General features: G+C 48.7%; 2 protein-coding genes across 3 annotated transcripts in view; one reads left to right on the top strand and one right to left on the bottom strand.

The window, feature by feature from the left end:
* Nucleotides 1-1,849: 1,849 nt before the first annotated feature.
* LOC130854287 (basic proline-rich protein-like) lies at nt 1,850-3,742 on the bottom strand. The gene is made up of 3 exons (XM_057736995.1): nt 3,247-3,742; nt 2,609-3,101; nt 1,850-2,414 (listed from the first exon to the last, which is right to left on the bottom strand). The coding sequence occupies exons 1-3, from the start codon at nt 3,740-3,742 to the stop codon at nt 1,850-1,852; spliced, it is 1,554 nt and encodes a 517-aa protein (XP_057592978.1).
* The window catches only part of CHD7 (chromodomain helicase DNA binding protein 7), a 180,797-nt gene continuing 163,870 nt past the window's right edge, over nt 2,432-19,358 (top strand). For both annotated transcript variants that reach the window (XM_057734511.1, XM_057734510.1), the window contains exon 1: nt 2,432-2,750. The gene's annotated coding sequence lies outside the window, so the exon portion shown is untranslated. The remainder of the gene's footprint in view (nt 2,751-19,358) is intronic.

Here is a 19,358-nt window from a genome sequence, read left to right as displayed (position 1 = left end):
AACAACCCATTGAACTAATTTACACTTATTTGTGAATGACCAGGAGTCCCTTATCTCTCCCTAAGGAATTTGCATACTCAAAGGGAAAGCTTGTGAATTCAAATTATTCTCAATGGGAAAACTTCAAGAGTGAAGTAAACAGAGAGAAAACATTGGAGGCTAAAGGGTAGGGTGGGGGGAGGGGGGGAGTTATGACTCAAGCAGGCCTGAGCTGCCTAGGAGTTTGCCCGGAGGCCTTCCGCTTTCCAAGGCCCCTGCAGCTCTGCACCGTTACCACTACTGAAAGCTTAGAGACTCCTCCATCCTGTCAGACCCATGCTGGGACAAGGAGGGAGATTAAACCAGGAAGGGGCTGCAGGGCTGTTGGTTTCCACCTTGAGCTTTGGCTGTACTATTTTACCATTTTTCATATATTTTCAAAGGGAAGTGTCCTCACTTTCTGGTTAAATATACAAGGGCAGAGGGGGACCTTCTCATAGTCAATACTATTTGTTAATTAAAGGTTAACTAATATACTTTCGCTTTATGTAGATGTCAGTTTTTTTAGTTGTAAATTGACTTGAAATATATCCACATGTGACAATGAGCTGGGTATACTGTAGAGGAAAGAGAAAACCCCTTTTATGCCACTTTTATGTCCTCTAATATGATCTGTAACTGGTGATTTCTTTGTAGACATGTGTCCTGTCTTTAACCTCACCCCACTCCCACCCACCCAACACACCCCAAAGTATCCCCCATATGCTTTCACTGAGAGATATAAACTTAATGGAAATGTAAACCTAACCTCAGAATTCTGATTCTTTGTTTATGAAATGGACTATAAAAAACGTAGAAGTTGCTTTCAGCGATTCCTGATTTTCTAACATCAGAATTTTCTGTAGTGTCAACCTTCTTTCTGCTGTTTATTTGTAAATCCCTTGAATGAAACACGTCTTTCAAAAGACCAGTGGTCAAAAGACCATTCAAATATATGATGAAACAAAGCCCAAACCAGTGCATTTCAATAAATGACAGTATAATGTAACAAATATTTAGAAAATCATTACTCAGGAAATATGTTTTAGTGATTAAGTCTAGGATAATCCAACTTAGTTATTGAAGAGTTGTAATAGTAATATAACCAAATAGTTTTGATTAATCTTTGGTTCGAATAGAAATATTGTGATAGTCTTAGCACTACAGGTGCTGAATGAGGAGAAATTATATGTTGCATAGTTTTGCAATTTTTTGAGTTTATTTTGGAGTCCCATAATAGCAATTCGCTTTCTTCTGTATCTATTATAGGTCTGTGTTTGGTTGATATAAGTTCCTTCCTTGATTTAAAAAATAAATGTAATCTTTTACCTAATAAAACCATCTTGAAGTGTACAACAGTTGACGGTTTAAAAAAATTACAATTGCTTGGTATTTTGCACATAAAAGGTGCTTGTTCAATGTCTGTAGATCTATCTCCTAAAAGAAAAATTAGTAAAAGGAAAATTTCTCCGGGTTTAATATCATTTTGTACCGGGAAGAGAAGCAGAATAAGAGGCTTGGGTATCCAAGGCTAGGAGATCATACAAAAGTGCCATTTTGGCCAAAGAATGATTAAAACACTCTAGTCCCGACACGTTTAATAATGGGCACACAACCTATTTCTTTGTTTCATAACCACTGCGCTCTCTCTCGCTTTTTTTGGCATGGCAACAAATTCAACAAAATCAACGCCATCTAGTTAAACTTTCTGATTTAGTGGTGGATCCGGCGGTCCTGTCAACGAGGAGGTAAAAAACCAGCAGCGTGGGGAGGCAGGAGAAATCTATGTGAAGCGGAACGTGCCCATTCTCAACCCTCCCATGTGGGAAAATCACTCCAAGTTGAAGGATAATTCCAGAAGCGCCGTCCCAGCCGCTCCAGCCGCTGCCGTCCGTCCGCGCAGCGTCGGAAGCCCCCTCGCCGCGGCCGGGAGGCCCGCCGCCGGCCCGGGCCGCCGCTTCCTGCCCGCGGCCGGCGCCCCCGGACCCCGGGAAGGTGCCGCGCGGGGGAAACGTGGCACCGTCTCCCGCCCGCGCCCCGGGCGCTGCCGCGCGGCGGCCGAGCGCTCGGGGGGAGCCGGGCCGGGAAGGCGGCGCGGCGGCCGCGCACCGGCCCGCGGGGAGAGCGGCCCGCAGCGCCGGCGGCCGCCCGGGGACGGGAAGTGGCGCCCGGCCCGCCCTCGCGGCCCGCGGCCCCGCGCCGCCCCCTTTCTCTCGGCCTCTCCCTCGGCCTCCGCCACCCCGGCCGAATTCTTGCATAAATTATGCCAGGCGCGCCTGACGTCAGGTGGCGGCGCGCGGGCGCGGGCGCGGCGCGGAGGCAGCCGGCGGCGGGCGCGCGCGGCCCCGCGGCCTCGGGCGCGCGCGGCGTGCCGGGCGCGCGCAGGCGCTGGCGTGCTGGGGCCGCGGCGGCGGCGGCGGCGGCGGCGGCAGCGGCGGTGGCGGCGGCGGCGGCGGCGCGGGGGTTGAGCCGTGGTGGTGCGGACGCGCTCGTGCTCGGGAACTATCGGATTAAACTTGAATCGAGTGAAATTACACAAAGGAGCGCCGCGGAGGAGGCGGCCCGGGGACCCGGAGACCCTGAAACTCGCCAGAGCGCCGTTCGCCCCCGGCCAACTCCGCGCCCGAGGATCCAGCCCCCCGGCCGCGGCCGCCGAGCCAACTCCGGAGCCCGCTCTGCGTTTTGTTTCCCCCTCGGCTCCGGGCAGCGGAGGAGCCCGCCCGCCCGCCCCGGTAAGCGCGAGAGTTCGCCGGGCGCCTCCGGGAGGGGCGGCGGCGGCAGGAAATCGCTCCGGGCCGGGGCCGGGGCCGGGGCCGGGGCCGCGCGAGGAGTTGGGAGCGAGGAGTTGGGCGTGTGCGGGGCGAGGGGCGAGGGCGGGCGGGGGCCGCGGCCGGCGCAGGAGCGCAGCGCCGCCCGGGCCGTGTCGCCGGCGTCGCCGCCCGCGGGGCCCGAACCCGCGCCCCGAGCGCCGCCCGGCGCCCCAACTTTTGCCTGCGCCCGCGGGGCCGGCGGCGGCGGCGGCGGCGGGGGCGCGCGGTCCGGCCGAGGGTCACTTCCTCGCATGTAAATGGCTTTTTGTTGTGCTGCCGGCGTGGGGGGGGGACGGGGGACAGGAGGGAGCGTGTCTGCGCGCGGGGGAGCGCGAGCGCGTTTCCTCCCGCCGGCGCCGAGCACGAGTTGCCGGCTCCATTCGAAAGAAAAAGGAAGGAGGAAAAGTTGGGCTGCAACTCAAGTGCGAGTGGGCGATGGGCGCGCGGGCGCGGGGCGGCTGAGCGGCGGCGGCGGCGGCTCGGGGACGGCGGCGACCCCCGCCTCCCGCCCCCGCCCCCCGCTCCGGACCGACCACGCCGCGCTCGCCGGGAGCGGCGGCCGCACCGGCGCGAACAAAGTGCGTCCCTCCTGGCGCGGCGGCGCCGGCCCGCGCGGGGACGGCCACCGGGCGAGGTGGGTCGGCGGCGAGGAAAGTGCGCGGGGCGCCGCGTGGGGCGGGGGCGGCGGGAACACGCGGCGCGGGGGGCGTCCCGAGCCCGGCCCGTGCCGGCCGCCGGCGCGGAGTTGCGAGCCCGGAGCTGGGGGCTCCCGGGGCGCCCCGGCGGCTCCCAAGTGCGCGAGGAGGAGAAGAAAGGGAGCGGGGCAGGGGCGAGCGCGGGGAGGCGCGCGGCGAGGAGGGGACCCCACCTTGCCGAGCTGGCCCGGCCAGCGGCGGCGGCGGCGGCGGCTGCATAATAGCGACTTTAAGCCCCCGGAGGCAACTCGGCTCCCCCACCCCCGAGCCCTGTGGGGGTCAACGCCGGGGGGGGGGTCACCAGGTGGCCCCAGAGGTGGCCCGGGTGCGCTCTGCCCCCGCAGAGATCGGTGGTTCGGAGCGTGAACGGCGAGGTGGCTGGAGGCCAAGCGGTCAGCGGGGAGAGGAAGGAGGGCGGCGGGGGACGCGTTGTTTGTTTGGTTGGCACCGGGGACTGGGCTTGCCGGGGGTGCGGGGGCGCGGGCACCAGGTGGGCTGCGGTGCGGTACGGGGCGGCCGCGTCCGCGCGGGGTGAGCGCGGCCCGGGGGAGGGGGGAGGGCGGCGGATCCCGGGCGGTGGGGCGGGGCGGGGGGGCGTCGGGAGGCTCCGGGGAAGGAGCCGCCGGCCCCGAGCAGCCATCATTACCGAGCCGCCTTTCTCCGGATGGCTGTGCCTCGAGGAGCCCCGCGCCGTGGGAGCGCACCCCAAACTCCCGGCCGGCCGCCCGCTTTGTGAGCGCCCCCGTAGAGCGGACGGGCGGGGAGTGCTCCTGCTACCGGGCGGCCGGTTTTCCCGGAGGTCACTTTTAGAGACTGTTCACGCCTCGATTTTAAACTAGTTTTTTTCCCCCTCTTCTGAACAGACAATGGACAAAAGAAAAGTAGCAACCCACATGGAGAGTTTCCTTTTGAATTGCTAGAATTAGATACACTATCCAGCTCTCCACTTGCTAAGTATACTTTTTAGTTTCCCATTGTATATTATCTAGCCAGCGATTTAAAGAACTTATCTTGAAATATGTCCATCCTCTGGGCTTGATTTCTGGGCTATATTAAATATTTTAATTTATTTCTAAAGGATTATGTGAAAGCCCGGATTTTTATTTTCTGAAAATTCTAATTTAAGCCGTCTTTGCAGTGGGCAGTACCTTTCAAAGTGGTTGAGTGTGTTTTCCCCCCAATTCTCTCCCGATAAGGGGAGGCGTGAGTATTTACTAAACATAATAATCAAATAGTAAAAACACACACACACACACACAAAAACCGACAAAACTTATTTCTTCACAGATATAGTCTAACGATGGCAAAAAAAAAAAAAAAAAAATCGTAGTGACTAAGATCTTAGCAGTTTGGGAACCTGGTCTCTCCCAGTTATAATTCCATTTAGATTGTAGCGATGTGTAAGTAGTAGGTAATTCTTGTTTCAGAAATAACTTGAGCAGTGATTCTCCGAAGTTGAGTCCGCCTCCCAGCCCCCAGAGTACATCTGTCGCGGAGTGTTTTTGTCTCGCTGTTGCACAACAGAAGCCCTCCAGTCTTTACCCTAAAATGGCAGCTTTCATTTGACTGGGGCCCATTCATTGACAGTGATAATAAAGAGGCTGAAAGCTAGATGCTTGGGGCACGGAGCAGGGCTGGGTTTGCCTTTCTAGGTGATAGTAAGTGGGAGACATTTTATGTTTTCCAGATTTGCTCACGAAAAGTTTGTTTTCCCTGAAAAACCTGCACTGTGGGGAAAAGTTGCAAAGTAAACAGAATTTGGAAGTGGAAAGGGACTTGCAGCAAATTTTAGAAACTAAGTTTTCTTGTTTTGCCAAATAGTGAAATTATGACACCCCCCCCCCTTTTTTTTGGTAACCAGATAAACGGACAGTGGATGTTTGTGAGGCTTGTAACAGGTGAATTTCTTCACCGTAACACTCGAGAATTGTTTTCTAGTGCTATGGATTTTAATATTTATAGTCTGTTGATATTCTCTATTTTTTTCCCTCTCTGTGCAAGCCAGTAAATCAAAGCTTGATGAATTCTATTCTAGGCTTTTCAGGATTCAAATGAGTTTCTTGATCAAAAATCAGTAATAATAATAAAGGGGCTGGTATCTGAATTCCAAACTGTAATTATGTTGGTTTAATAAATGAAATTATATTTAAGTCAATTAAAAAATTGCTTCCTTTTCTATGTCTTAATGTGGAAGTGAGGATAGAGAAATGATATAGGTCACTTATAGGTGATGGTGATTGTTAAAAACGCAAACATTATTTTCCTCTTTTGAGGAAAAAGAAAACACTTTTTTTTCCAGATTGAGAATATATGTCAAGTTTAAAATAACATTTAGTAACTTAGTTTTAAAACAGTACTTTCATAGATTCTCATGTACTTGGTCTTGTTGTTAATCAGTTCAACTTATAGGACTATTCCCAAAACTTTCTTTTTCATTAGAGTCTTACTTTTATTGAGTTGAAATGAATACCATGGGGAGTACGTTTATAAAACTGTATCACAGAAATGTTATAACTTTTTCTTCATACAGATGCAGTCAATAATGTATTACCTATGGTATAGTTTTTAAGTAATTAGGTCAAAAGAAAAAAGAATATTTTTGCCGGTGAGAAAATACAGTCAGAGTGCTTTTAGGTATGTGCTGTGTGACCCATAGAGCTAATCTCAGTGCCAAGTTTAGTTATTTCAAACCTAGACGAAGGGCATTTTATTCCCTGTGCTTAGGAAAGTTTGCTTGTTACACAGTCACCATCCACCATCCACAGTCACCATCCACTTTTTTTTTTTTTAATATGCACTGTAATCTGATTATTGTCAAAAAACCATCCACTTTTGATTCAGCAATCACTGGTGAGCTTTCCCGTGTGTAAAAGGACAAATAAGAGGTGGTGCTTTCCCTGCAGAGAGTTTACTGTCTAGTAGAAGAGAGTGTTCTATAGGTAACCAAATACTCACATTTTAACTTTTAAGATCAGCTTTGGAGGCAGTAGTTACCATTCATTTTTATTATCCATACATGGCCTTTCAGGTTTGATAGCAGTCACCATGGCTGTCTTATAAACATCTATAAATAAGGCATTGCAAGAATAAAAATGCTTAGTCAGGGCTGAGCAGAGTGTGTGGCTGCAAAAAATGACCCTTAAAATTTCAGCTTTATAACAGAGTGACTCACTTTCAGTTTTCAGATGCTTTCTAGATGTAAACAAACCAGTACTTGGATGGATATAGGTCACATAGCTAAATTCACTAAGGTAGATGGGAAGGAACATTTGGGGTGATGTTGAGATGATATCGGGAACATACTGGCCCTATGTGACTCTTTGTCTTGTTCGTTCATTCACAGGGACACATTTGTATATCTTTGAAAGGGTATTCTTTTTATGCCCTTTTAGAAGTTCAGAGTTTTATATTATTATATCTTATCAGGTTTCTAAAACCATTATAGTTCTGTCATTTGGGAGATAAATTTTTCCTTTTTCTCTAAAAAACTTTATTATTCTGTCCTACTTTTTTTTTTTAAACTTTGACATTCAAAGATGATGGATGATGTTAAACTATAAAAGAAATTGGGGATAAATGATCACTTAATTTTTCTACAAAAAATATGAAGATGTAATGATTTATTTTAATCTGGGTATTACCCAGGTTGGGTTGCAGTTATGGCAGAAGCCCATAGCTGATTATGGTGGTTTTTATGAACTGGGATGGTAATTAAAAACATTACTACCATTCCTTTATATTTTAATTTTATAAATATGTTAAAATTCTTAAACCACACCTGTGTGATAAAAATAATAGAGACAGGAAATCATAATGATGTTGTCAAGTAGAAATTCGTCTTATAATCATTAGTGAATCTTTGGATATTTAGAGCATGAGGACCTTGGAGAGCTAGTCGAAGTCACTCATTTTACAGATTAAGAAACGAAAGCCCAGAGAGATTAATGAAAGGCGCTGCCTCTGGCTGGCCACCCAGTCATTGCAGAGCTGTCTTGGTCATGGTTGTGCTCCTGGTGCCTGGCTGGGTGCTGGTGCAGGGGAGTGCTGGATTGGGCTTTGTTGGATGACTGAGCTGGTTCTGGAAGAGTCTAGCTCTCCCTCTTATGTCCTCACTCAAAAGCACCTTTTGGCTTAAGAATCTTACAGGCTCTGCTAACATAGCTCTTAAAGGTGTTCTTAAGCCAACAATATTGTATTTGCCTCTGACTGTGTTATGGTTTGGAGGTTTTTTTTTGGGGGGGAGGGGAGGTATGATTATCCATCTAGAGAAATACAGAGAAAATTATTCCAAGATTTGATTACTGTTTTCGTTTTAGAAGTATGTATTTGTTACCGTAACTGGATTTCTGTACCGTTAACTAATGTTAGGTGACTGCAAACATGACTGTTTTCTCCATGAAGTATTTTTGGAGGATTTTGTTTTGTTTTGACTTTGAAAACTAAAAACTATCTTTTTAAAAATAAAAATAATGTAGTATAGTAGTGAAGAAGCATTACTTGGTAGTGAGAGGCTGATTTGTCCCTGGGCTTGTTTGGCATCCTGTGGCCATGTGGCATCAAAGACACTTTATTCAGTGGTCCTTTTGGCCTCACACCACTGCTGTAGGTGTCAGGCTTGGCTCTAGTGGCTAGTGACTGGGCTGTGATCAGTTTTTTTGTTTTATCTGTTTTCTTATTCATCGATTCAAGTATTTACTGGGTACCTGCTACCTAAAAGGTGCTGTGCTGTGCCTTAGTTAGGAATGCAGTGGTGCCACAGGAGGACACAGTAGACTCACGCAGTAAACAGAGCTGCCTCAAGGTCGTAGGTGGCATGCGTTGGATACTGGAAGGAGGGAGAGTCACTGGTTACCCCTTAGGAGTGGCTTTAGCTCTGCCGTCCAGATGATGGTAGAAGAAGGGGGCAGTGCTAGCCCACCTGGAGGGAGGCAGCTCCTCTGAGGTCTACCGAGAGCAGCTAGGTGACATGCTAGAGGCAGGCATAGGCCAGCTTGGGCGGGGCTTACAGGATATGGAATTTGGGATTTTAAAAAAAGGCAGCAGAGCCACTGGTGAGTGTTAAGCAGTGCTTGACATGAGCAGGCTTGTGTTTGAAGATTGAATTGTTGGGTGGGGCAGAGGAGGGAGGATAAACTGGGAACCACGTCCTGCCTGCTATTGTTGTGGTCCTCGGGTGGGGAGGGAACAATGGTTTGCACTAGACTGGTGGCAATGGGGATGGAGAAGTGGACAGGTTGGAGAAATATTTAGGAGGCTCGATGAATTGGACTTGAAGATAGATTTGTTCCCAGGGAGAGGAAGGTGTCAGGGAGTGTAGGTTTCTGGTGTATTCCCTGCATGGCTGCTGGCCGGTGATGCTGTTCACTGAGGTGGGCAGCACCTGACGAGGACCAGGTTTGAGGAGGAAGTTCATGAGTTCTTGAAGCATGTGACAGAGGTGGCCGATAATGGACCATGAAACCATTGTTTCAGCCTTCTTTCCGTTGCTAGTGGCTTTCTAAAACTTTCCAAAATAGTCTGCTAGCTTTCCCCCAAACATGTTGGCACATGATGAGCCCACCAAGGATTGCTGCTGGGGCCAAGGGAATGGGAGAGAGGAAGGAAACTTTGTTACTTACCTCAATGTGTGGCACTTTGTTACTTGCCTAATAGGAGTTTGCTTGCTCATACAGAGGAGAGAACCCTCTGCTAGGCAGACTTTGCCACATTGTGTTCTTCTGTATCTCCACATTCTGGAGGCTGCTTTCTGTTGCTAGTTATGTTTTGGGACAAGGTCCTTATCCTCCCAGCAGATAGCTGGTGGGTCCCACTGCTCCCATTGGAGGAAGCTGGTTGCATTTTAGGAGCCAATTGCTGCCAAACATAGGTGTGGTAGAAATGAAGACATTACTTGGATAATTGTGGAGGGAAATACCATCGTCAGAACACTTAACTGTTTTTTGGGGGGATGGATGGGAAGCATGTATAAATTAGTTTAATATATCTTAAAAGTCACTTTGTTCAATTATTATAAAAAGTGGATGATGTGGCATGATTGATAGCAAATGAGAGATGCTAACTGATAAATCCAGAAAAGCGTCTAAGTTGCTGACTTTAATGTTATACGAGAAAAAGTATGAGAACCCTGGACATTCATCTTGAAACTTTTTTTTCTGTATTTTTAAATATAGTTTATATAGTAATGATGTTACCCGTTTATTTTTTATTATAGGTCAGACTTTGAGCCTGGTGTGCAGGGAGACCTTTCCTGGGACGTGCTGTCTCTGGTTAGGGCTCTGTTTCAAAGGTGTTCTGTTTGACCCTCGTGACTTGATCAAGTCCACCAGGGCCCTCCCTGACTTCCTCAGGGTGGGCATGGTTGTGTGGCTTTGCAGGTTTTTCAGGGGTTTGCATTAGCTTTAGGGGCATGCTTCGTCTGAAAGTTTTACTCTCACTTCTAGTGGTTTTGAGGGATTATTTGGAAACATTTAAAGTTTAGGGGCAGTAATGTTCCCATGTGGTGGAATAGTAGAAGAGCTGGGTGTGCTGAGTTCAGGTGGACTTGTGCCAGCTGTTCTGTGGCAGCTTTTATTTCTAACACTTTCTTCAACTGGTTAGTTTTAAATTTTTCAACAGCCTTTAAAAATACATTTCTCTTGTTCGGTCCCATCAACAGTGTATTCGTATGGTTTTCGAACCTGTTGCTTTCCTAGAGGTGTAGACACTGCACTGCACGCTGTGTGCAGGTCCTGTGATGTGGGCTCTAGTGGGAGAATAAAGAGGATGTTTATCCCCCCACCCCAACCCGGCTTCAGCCTGTATCTCCTCAACACGGGTGCGGACAGAGAGCCACTGTCACAGAGCAGGGGCCGCACGGGGCCTGGGCAGGAAAGCCTTTGTGCAGCGAAAGGCAGGGAGGTGGACACGTGGCTAGTTTCGACATGTCAGGGACTCTCCCTGGTATCCTCCACTTACACGTCAGAGATTTCTACTCCGTATTTGTGGTTCGTCTGATAAATGGGTACATGGTACCTCAGTAATTAATTTTCCCCTTGTTCTGCAGCAGGTTATAGACTGCTTTAAATGACTAAAGAGCCCACTTTGTTCTCTTTCTGTTCTTCTGAAGGAAACCATAAACACTTTTAGAGTCAGTTCTGTTGATGTTTAAAACACAATTAGCAAATTACATATTATTTTCACACACAGAAAAAAACCCATCATCTTCACCTTGATACTAAGTTGGCAAGTAGTGAGAAGCCCCTTGTGGAATTATGTGCCTGCCTTTAGCTTCCAAGGCAGGGTCTGCCACAGCAGCACGTGGGGCACAGGTGTGCAGACATACTCCTTATAAGGTTGGTGATGTATTTGAACGTTATGGGTCTAGAAATTATGGATGAGACTAATAATGTATTGTAACTGTTAAGCTTAGATCCTCAAGGTGACCTTTTTTTTTTTTTTTAAAACATCTCTATTACAGTGTTTCATGTTCTTATAAACTTGACCTGTTTGTGCTTGAAATTTTGCTTTGGCCAATTGCAGGTGTATTGATCTTGTCAGAAAAATCATGCAGACTCATCTTGAGAATGTAAAAGTCTTGATTAAATTAGGAAACTTTATTTTCTCTGTAAGGTATGTGTTCAACTAAAATAGTGCAGAAATAACATTAAAGGTAACAGTAATAACCGTGACAACTGCTAGTGGTTAGTTACTCAGCATTTTCAATCAGGTAGGCATTATGCTAAGTGTTTTTTTTGTTGTTGTTGTTTGTTTGTATTTGTGTTTTAGCTGTGTTTGGTCTTCATTGCAATGCGTGGGCTTCTTGTGGCTTCTCGTTGCGGAGTACGGACTCTAGGCGCAGGCTTCAGTAGTTGCAGCACGAGGGCTCAGTAGTTGTGGCTCGTGCGCTCTAGAGCACAGGCTCAGTAGTTGTGGCTTGTGAGCTTAGATGCTCTGAGGCATGTGGGATCTTCCTGCACCAAGGACAGAACCCGTGTCCCTTGCATTGGCAGGCAGATTCTTAACCACTGCGCCACCAGGGAAGCCCCTATGCTAAGTGTTTTAATGGATTGTTTCATTTACTCATCAGAACAACTCTAGGAAATAGGTAGAGTTTTTTTCCCCATTTTACAGATGCGGAGACTTGGGCTGAGAGGTAAATCGTCCAGGGCCACACAACTCTAGTAGGTGCCCGAGGGTTTCGAATCCAGGTTGGCCAGTGTCCAGAATCTGCATGCGCGACTGTGTATGGTCCATCGCCAGCCGGACCAGCTCCAAGGCTTCTATCACTGCTGTCTTCATAGGTGAAGATCTGATAAAGATACCAGCAACGTCCTGTCATTCTGTGTCATACCCTTTTGTTATGACCTGTCAGCCCATGCTCTTCTGTCCATACTTCCTCTTTCTGTGGCTGTTATACTTATGGGGGCATATATCTTGAGATGTTTTCACCTCTAAGACGATCGGGTTCCATGCCTTTCACCCTAATCACCCTTCCCCTCCCATGGAGATGAGGAGAGCAATTGCTCTTGTGGAGGTTTTATTCTGCGGTGGCCAGGAATTTGAGTTGTGACATCAGACAGATCAGCTAGTGAATCATAACGATAGGAATAATAATACTCTCAACCAGCCAGGGTTACGGCGGAAGATTGTGTGAGATATCCCACCTGAAGCACTTGGTATAGCATATGGCATATTTATTGAGTAGTTACTAGTATTAGTAGTGCACTCTTAGTCATTGAACATATCAAACCATGTGTCTTGGTTTTATTTTTAATTTAAAAAGTCCCCGTAATCCTAAATCATGACCGGCCAAGCACGAGAGGCCCGCGGTGAATCCTGGCTGCACAGTTTTCGCCTTTCCTCAGGAGTGGTGCGTGCCCGTGTCCAGGCACAGAGCCGGGCGTTCCTCGCCTGATCCGCATGTTGGCTACACAGGGGTGACTCGGAGATCCCAGATACGAAAACTGATGCATCCAAGGGAGCAGTTCCTTTCTGGCAGATGGGAGAGACCCATCTGCTGGCTGAGTTGCGGCTGTCGTGCCAGGGAACCTGTCGTTCCTTCCTTTCCCCATGCCCGCAGTTCTCCAAAGTTGGTGGGGATGTTACTCCGGGGGAGCAGTGGTGGGCATATCCCAGCACTTCTGGGGGTTAGAACCTTCCCCTACGGACCCAGGAGGTGCAGGGTGTTCTTAGAATCTGTCACCCTAGACCCTCGAGTCTCTGAATGTTGGGAGTCAGTCCACCGTTCCCCCAAATTTTGTTTCTTGCCTAAAGAATAGACAAGAAGGGATCTAAAATGGGAGTAGATTTGGGGTGGGGTCTGGCAGTAGCAAGGAGAAAGCAGCAGGTTCCGTGCCTCTGGAAAGGCGAGGCTCTGGGGCCGCTTCCTTGGAATCCCGCTGCTCTCCAGACTGGCATGACTGTGGGAGGGATGGAAGGTAGACAGCTTTTATTTTATCTTATCCTATTTTATTTTCACTTAAAAGTGACTGTAAAGGGAAAATGAAATAGGGCAGAGTAGAAACAGGTGACAGACACAAGCCTGTGGAAGTTCCCGTATTCTTCCATCCTTACTGCAAGGTTGGAAAATTGTAGAAGTTTCTCGAATGACATTGGCTCTAAGGGCATGATCTCAGTAGCTACCACGTGTGGCACGTGGGCTTTCTGTGAGTTTGCATTTTGCTCACCTATTTACTTACGTGAACTGTTGTCACTGACTGCCATAGTAGGATTAATCAGAATGCTGAGGTAGAAAAAATAATTGCCATTTTGTAGGTGAGGAAATGGAGTTCTAGAGATGGTTTAATAAATTTGCCCAGAAATACAGCTACTCACGGTGGAGTTGGGACTCAAATCAGGACAGGCTCATTTAAGACCCTGCAGCATTAACCTCTCTACAGAAACTGCTTTGGGGGGGGGGTCCCATCAGAACGCCCTCGGCCTTAGAAGGGCAGCAGCAGCATCTGTCAAGACTTGCACACCTGCGCTTTCGGGGCCCGGCTCAGGCAGTGACACGCAGAGGCCCAGAGCGGCCCGCGCACGGACTATAGTCTGGGAGGCTTCCTTTCCTCACAAGTCATATCTTATCAATTGCGAACACTCTCCACCTAAAAGACACTTGCTTATTGTAAGACTTACTAGTGTTCCACCCTGTTTTTGTTTATCAGTCCAAGATGTGGCCAACATCAGAGTGTTCAGCTTGCTGCAGAATTAGCTGTCCCCAAAGTTTCTTTCCAGTTGTTTATCCAAGAGATATTAATTCACGTAGCATCTTTTTCTCACTGCAAGGGACTCACGTTGCTCAGGCAAGAACACAGGATGCTCCCTAAGCTCCCAGCCATAGCACTTGCTCTTCGTAAATGGTTAACCTAGTGAGCAGCCAGCCTCCAGGAAGTACTTGCACACCGCTTCTGCTCTCACACCGGACAACGGGCCATCCCCTGCAGCCGCACACTGCATGGTGTCAACAGGTCTCAGATTCAGATGCACTCGGGTGAGTCAGAAATTATCCACACTCCCCTGTAGAATGTACAGAAGTTTTAATAGAACCGGAGTGTGGATAATTTTTGACTCACTGGTATATAAAGCAGTAGGCAGGCGTATATGTTGTGGGGTGGATGTGTGTTCCTTTTCCAGAGGATTTAAAACAGCAATAATATCCAATCCTAATACTACTTTGCCTCTTAGAACTGTTCTATGGTGACATGTCTAGATCCCTATGTGTGTTTTTTTTTTTTTATTCCTTCACAGTTGAACAAACTGTTGCCCAGCTTGAGTACAGTAAACCTCTCGTTAAAACTTGAAGTTTTGCTTTTTTGGGTGCACTTAAAATTTTAACTTTTTTTGATTGTGTTATGTTTCAGAGAGCTAGGTTTATCACCTGAATTAGCATTTTAAGTTTTCTATTTTTCTTCTGTTATTAGAAGACAAAAAATAAAAGTCCGGGTAGGTGTATGAAACAAAGTTGAAGTTTATAAGGAACTTTGTGGCTACTGTGGGCTGTTGAGAGCCGTTCCCTTTAGCTGCTGGGGTCTAGCAGGATAAGGAGAACTCTGTCTCATGTGCTGTCGGATACTTAGCAGCGATGCAGTACAATGACACAGTCCGGTAATTTCCCACATGGTTTAGCCCACGGATGGTGACACGGCTGTACCCGAATTGCGGGCAGGCAGGCAGTGTCACTGTGCACTAGCCGGGAAACGTGGTGTTTGTCTTGGTGTGAACAAAAGGCGATATACTACCCGAGCATCTGCACGGAAGCCTAGCTTTTGCTGGTGGATTGGTGACATAGTCACTCACTGCAGCTCAGGCTTTTCAGAACTTGAAGAAATGCCCACATCATGGGCAGTATCCTTTAGGGATCACTGCCACTGTGATAATAACATTCAGAAGAATAATAGCTTCACTTGGCAAACCTGAGAATGATTTGACTACCCGTACCTCCCCTAAAAAAGACTGCTTGAGCCAGCTGCTGAATTTAGTAAGTGGTCTGATTTGCTTTACCTACCCACTCCAGGCTAAAGGTAAGAAAATGGGTCTTTTTATTCAAAGCATTACAGCATTAATTCATATCCTTAAGAAATTTTCTTGTGTATCTCTTATTCTCCCAATATTCTATTTTGTGAAAAGAACCCCAGCTTTCCCTTTTCTCACTGTTTCAAGATAGTTGCATAGAAAACGTCAGTCCACCATTCCCGGGCAGAAGAGCTAACAGAGTATGTAGTGATTTCTGGGGGAGGAGGGCACAGCTGCTGTGAGCCTGGCCTCTTGCCTCTGTCCTGCAGCCTTTCAGCAATGGTCTCTCCTCTCCTCCCCTTCCCTTCCCTCCCCTCCCCTCCCTTTGCCAGGATTCAGAGGTACAAGGTGGTTTTGCAGAAACAGTGCATCCATTGGTCTTTAAGGAGGAGGAGAATGGTGAGCCGGACTGAGATAGCTTTTTCATCTCCAAGGGACCTATAAAATGGATCTGTTTACATAATTTTCAGGATCTTATATAATTATTTAAAAGTTAATTTGGTAAAATTAGAATGACTAATACGATAGATATTAATTGGGCCTTAGAATGAACACAGTCACCTGGGGTGCTTGTTAAAAGTGCAGATTCTGGCATTTCCCTGGCGGTCTGGTGGCTAGAACTTGGTGCTTTCACTGCCAAGGCCTAGGTTTGATCCCTGGTCAGGGAACTAAGATCCCACAAGCCTTGTGGTGCAGCCAAACAAACAAACATGCAGATTCTTCAAGAGTAACCAGTTTCTTTTTTTTGTCTTTTTACAGAATAAAATTTTACATTATTTTAATTAAAGAGAAAGGAGAAAGAAGGAAGCATATTAAAAAGAATGATGTGGGGATTTGCTGGTGGTCCAGTGGTTAAGACTCCACGCTTCCACTGCAGGGGGCATGGGTTTGATCCCTGGTCCAGGAACTAAGATCCCAGATGTTGGGACTTCCCTAGTGGTCCAGTGGGAAGACTGTGCTCCCAATGCAGGGGGACCCAGGTCTGATCCCTGGTCAGGGAACTAGATCCTTTGTGCATACCACAACTAAGAGTCTGTGTGGTGCTACTAAAGATCCTGTGTGCAGCAAGTTAATACCTGTTGCAGCTGTGTGGCACGCACTGGTCCAGGTGGTAGGAGGCAGACCAAAACTCAAAGTCTGTTGGAGTTAGAAGAAGCCAACACAGAACTACTTGATGGCATCTGGTTTCAGGACTTAATGAAGCTCAGGTTCTTGATGTCTCATCACAGAAAGAATTAAGTGAGAGACAAAGTGATAGGTAAGAAGTGGATTTATTGAAAGACAAACACACACCACAGACAGTGTGGGCCATCTCAGAACGTGAGGAAAGGCCCTACACCAGTTTTTTTCTTGAATTAACATCTCTGTGGGCCATCTAGAATCTGAATTTTTATCAGGGTGCTTCTGATATACTCTAAAAGACCACACATTTAGGCCAACATGTTAGTTATACAACGAATGTACCATGGAAATACAAAACAGTTCAGAAAAATGGTAACTCATGTATTTTTACAATATTTATTGGAATTATGCAAGTAATGTTATTCTCTTACACACAAATGGGTAACATAGAGCTGCTATTTGGGATACTAATTATGTAATAGGTAAAGGTGGACACGTGGTTGAGCTTGGAAGCATAGTCCACCTTAAAGGTTAAACGGGACAGAGAACAGCCTGTGTTGTATTTATTAAATTTTATTTTCATTTCCGTCACAGAACAATTAAAAACTTGTTTTATGTGTAGTTCTAGTTTATGCAGATGAAAAGGGAGTGGGCTTAGCAGGCAGCAGTGACTATTTCGGGGCGCCCCTTCCAAGCTGGTGTTATTTCCAAGGGCAGGTCAGACATGTGACGTGAGAGTCGGGTGGCAGGTAATTTGGTGGGTGGACTCAGGGACGTCCTTCGCCGTGAGAGCCAGGTGCTCCCGCGGGAGGTGATGAGACGTGGCTCCCGGGCTCTTTCCTCAGCTCTCCTGCTCCCTGCCGTCCCGATTTGTTCCTCACGGACTCCCCGCCATCTCCTGGGACCTTGGTGGGTGTGTGTGCGTGTGTGTGTATGTGCACTGTCAGGGTCCTGGCCCTTCCCCAGGTGCTCCCGTGGCTCCTGGTGCTCCCGTGGCTCCTCCTCCCCCTCTCGCTTCCTGACTGTGGCCTGCACCCTGTACCCAGAGGGCCCAGCTCAGGCCCACGGCTCCAGCTCCTGTTTCCAGGTAGTTAACTCTAAAACTGTATTTTTGTTTCCAGTATCCCCCCAAAATGGCTGTGCTTAATGCTCCCAGCCTGTCTGAAACAGTAGTCCTCCCAACACCCCCTCCTTCCTGCCTGAAGCCCAGGCCCCGCATCTCAGCATCTCAGCCCACACCACATGCTCCAGGTCGGCCCGCATCCTGGCCACAGCCGGCCCACTGCAGGCTCCTGAATTCAAGAGGCTCCTTCCGCAGTGCTGTACCCTGGCGACACCCGCCCGCCTGTTAGAACACAGTCCCAGGCCTGCTGAGCCCTGGCTGTCATCGTCGTCCGCACTGGGTGGGGACCCCCACCCTCCCTCCCTGCTCCCGGCCCTGCTTCAGTGCCTGGGCAGCTGGCGCCCTGCTGCCCTGACTGTGGGTCTGGAAGCACCCAGGCTCCCACAGAGGGGCCCTGCCTCTGGCGCTGCTCCTCGCCTCTGGGTGCCGCGGGGATGACGGGTTTAAAGCGGAGGCTCTGTCTCAGGCGGGGCTGGGGTGCCCTGTGCCTGTGGCCTGTCCCCTCCCCAGCCTCCCCAGTGACAGGTTCCAGCCCCACCTGGCTGTCCCCCAGCCAGTTCAGAATGTGCGTGGGGAGAGGAGGTGAGAGTGCCTCCTCAGACCCCGTAAACCCCATGCCCGTGTCCCTGGCTTCTGGTCGGAAGGCCTTTTCCCTGGTCGTGGTGTACTGGTTAGGTACTGAAGATGCCCTATGAGTTCGTCCAGTGGTTTGCAGATTAGCACAGGAATGTCCGTGTTATAACCTTATGTTGGAGGGAAAACTATTAAACTAGCACCTGCAATCCTTTTAGGGGGAGTCGCTTGCTGCTGTAAGCATGGCCGCAGGGACTGTGCTGGAGCGGGTGTCCTTTGCACCAGGAACCGTGGAATCGGGGCAGATGCCTGCCTTCCACGGCGGGCATTCAGGAGGCGCTTCAGAAACGGGCCTCCAAGTTCATGTCAGAGTGAGCTTTTACATAAAGGCCGTACCCAAGTTGGCTGTAGGAAGGACTTCATGAATGCAAAGACATGGCCAGTAAGGAGCAGGGAAAATTCAGCAGTTTTCAGGTTTCCACCTCCAAAGGGTAAATGGTGATTTCTGTGTGAGGTTTACCATGAAGTCTTTTTGGGTTTTGGAAACATGGATGTGTCTAGTTAATAATACACGTGGATGTGTCTGGTTAATGTTCTCACGTTAACTCTTTTCAAAGATAGCTAAGGATTACAAGTGTGCAGATCTTAAGAATCTTCTTGCTGACTTTTTGGTATGATTTTAATGTTTGTGAAGGGGTGCTTGTGGACAGTTGTAAGTGTGTTGACTTGTGTGGGAAATACTCAAAATGCTCGCCGTGGCTGGGAGGTGCAGTGTAGCACACCTGTGATGATGTGGAACAGGACAGCACGGCATGTACTTCGGTGCTGAAAATGTGTGGTGCTGTTGGCGGAGGGCTTGCTAGTGGAGGAAGAAATCAGCAAGTATGACCTGTGCTCTCTTTTGATAGGTTGGAGGGACTGAGGAATGACATGAGCAGAATCCCAGAGATACTGTGAGGCCAGGGTCCCCAGAGCAAGCTGCAGTGTCGGGGACTGTGCCCCCAGGGAGGGGGTGCCCTGCCACACATCCGCCCTCCTCTCCACCTCCTGGGACTGCAGGGAGCCCCGTTTCTGGGCTCAGGAGGGTCAGAGGTGGCTGGGAGGAGAGGGGCAGGGGTTGGACAGACGGGGCTGAGGGTGGGCTGTGGCGAAATTGGAAGTTCAGACCCAGTGAGATCCTGTCTTGCCTTAAGTGATGGAAATGGAGTTGAAAGGTTAGTTTTGCAACATGTGAGGGATTGCACTTGAAGAGGGACTAGAGGCAAAAAGTCAGAGGCTGTTGAAACAGCTCAGGCAGCTGGCAGTGGAGCGGCACCAGGGCCCACTAGGGCCAGGGGAATTGAGTGGGGGCGACCCAGGGAGAGGGGGGGCCTGGGGGTGAGGGGAGCGGGGTGAGGACTGGTCCTTCCAGGGGCTGATGCAGCGCTGAGAGTGGCTTTGAAGCCTCTTTTCAGGAGAACCAAGGTTTGATGTTTTGAACTTCGATTAAATCCCAAAATAGGAAACATTTGAGGAGAGTGAGAT

This window comes from Hippopotamus amphibius, chromosome 5 (assembly GCF_030028045.1).
Source record: "Hippopotamus amphibius kiboko isolate mHipAmp2 chromosome 5, mHipAmp2.hap2, whole genome shotgun sequence".
Taxonomy (NCBI): domain Eukaryota; kingdom Metazoa; phylum Chordata; class Mammalia; order Artiodactyla; family Hippopotamidae; genus Hippopotamus; species Hippopotamus amphibius.
Note: the sequence above shows the minus strand (reverse complement) of the source record. Positions and strands in the feature narration are given on the sequence as shown.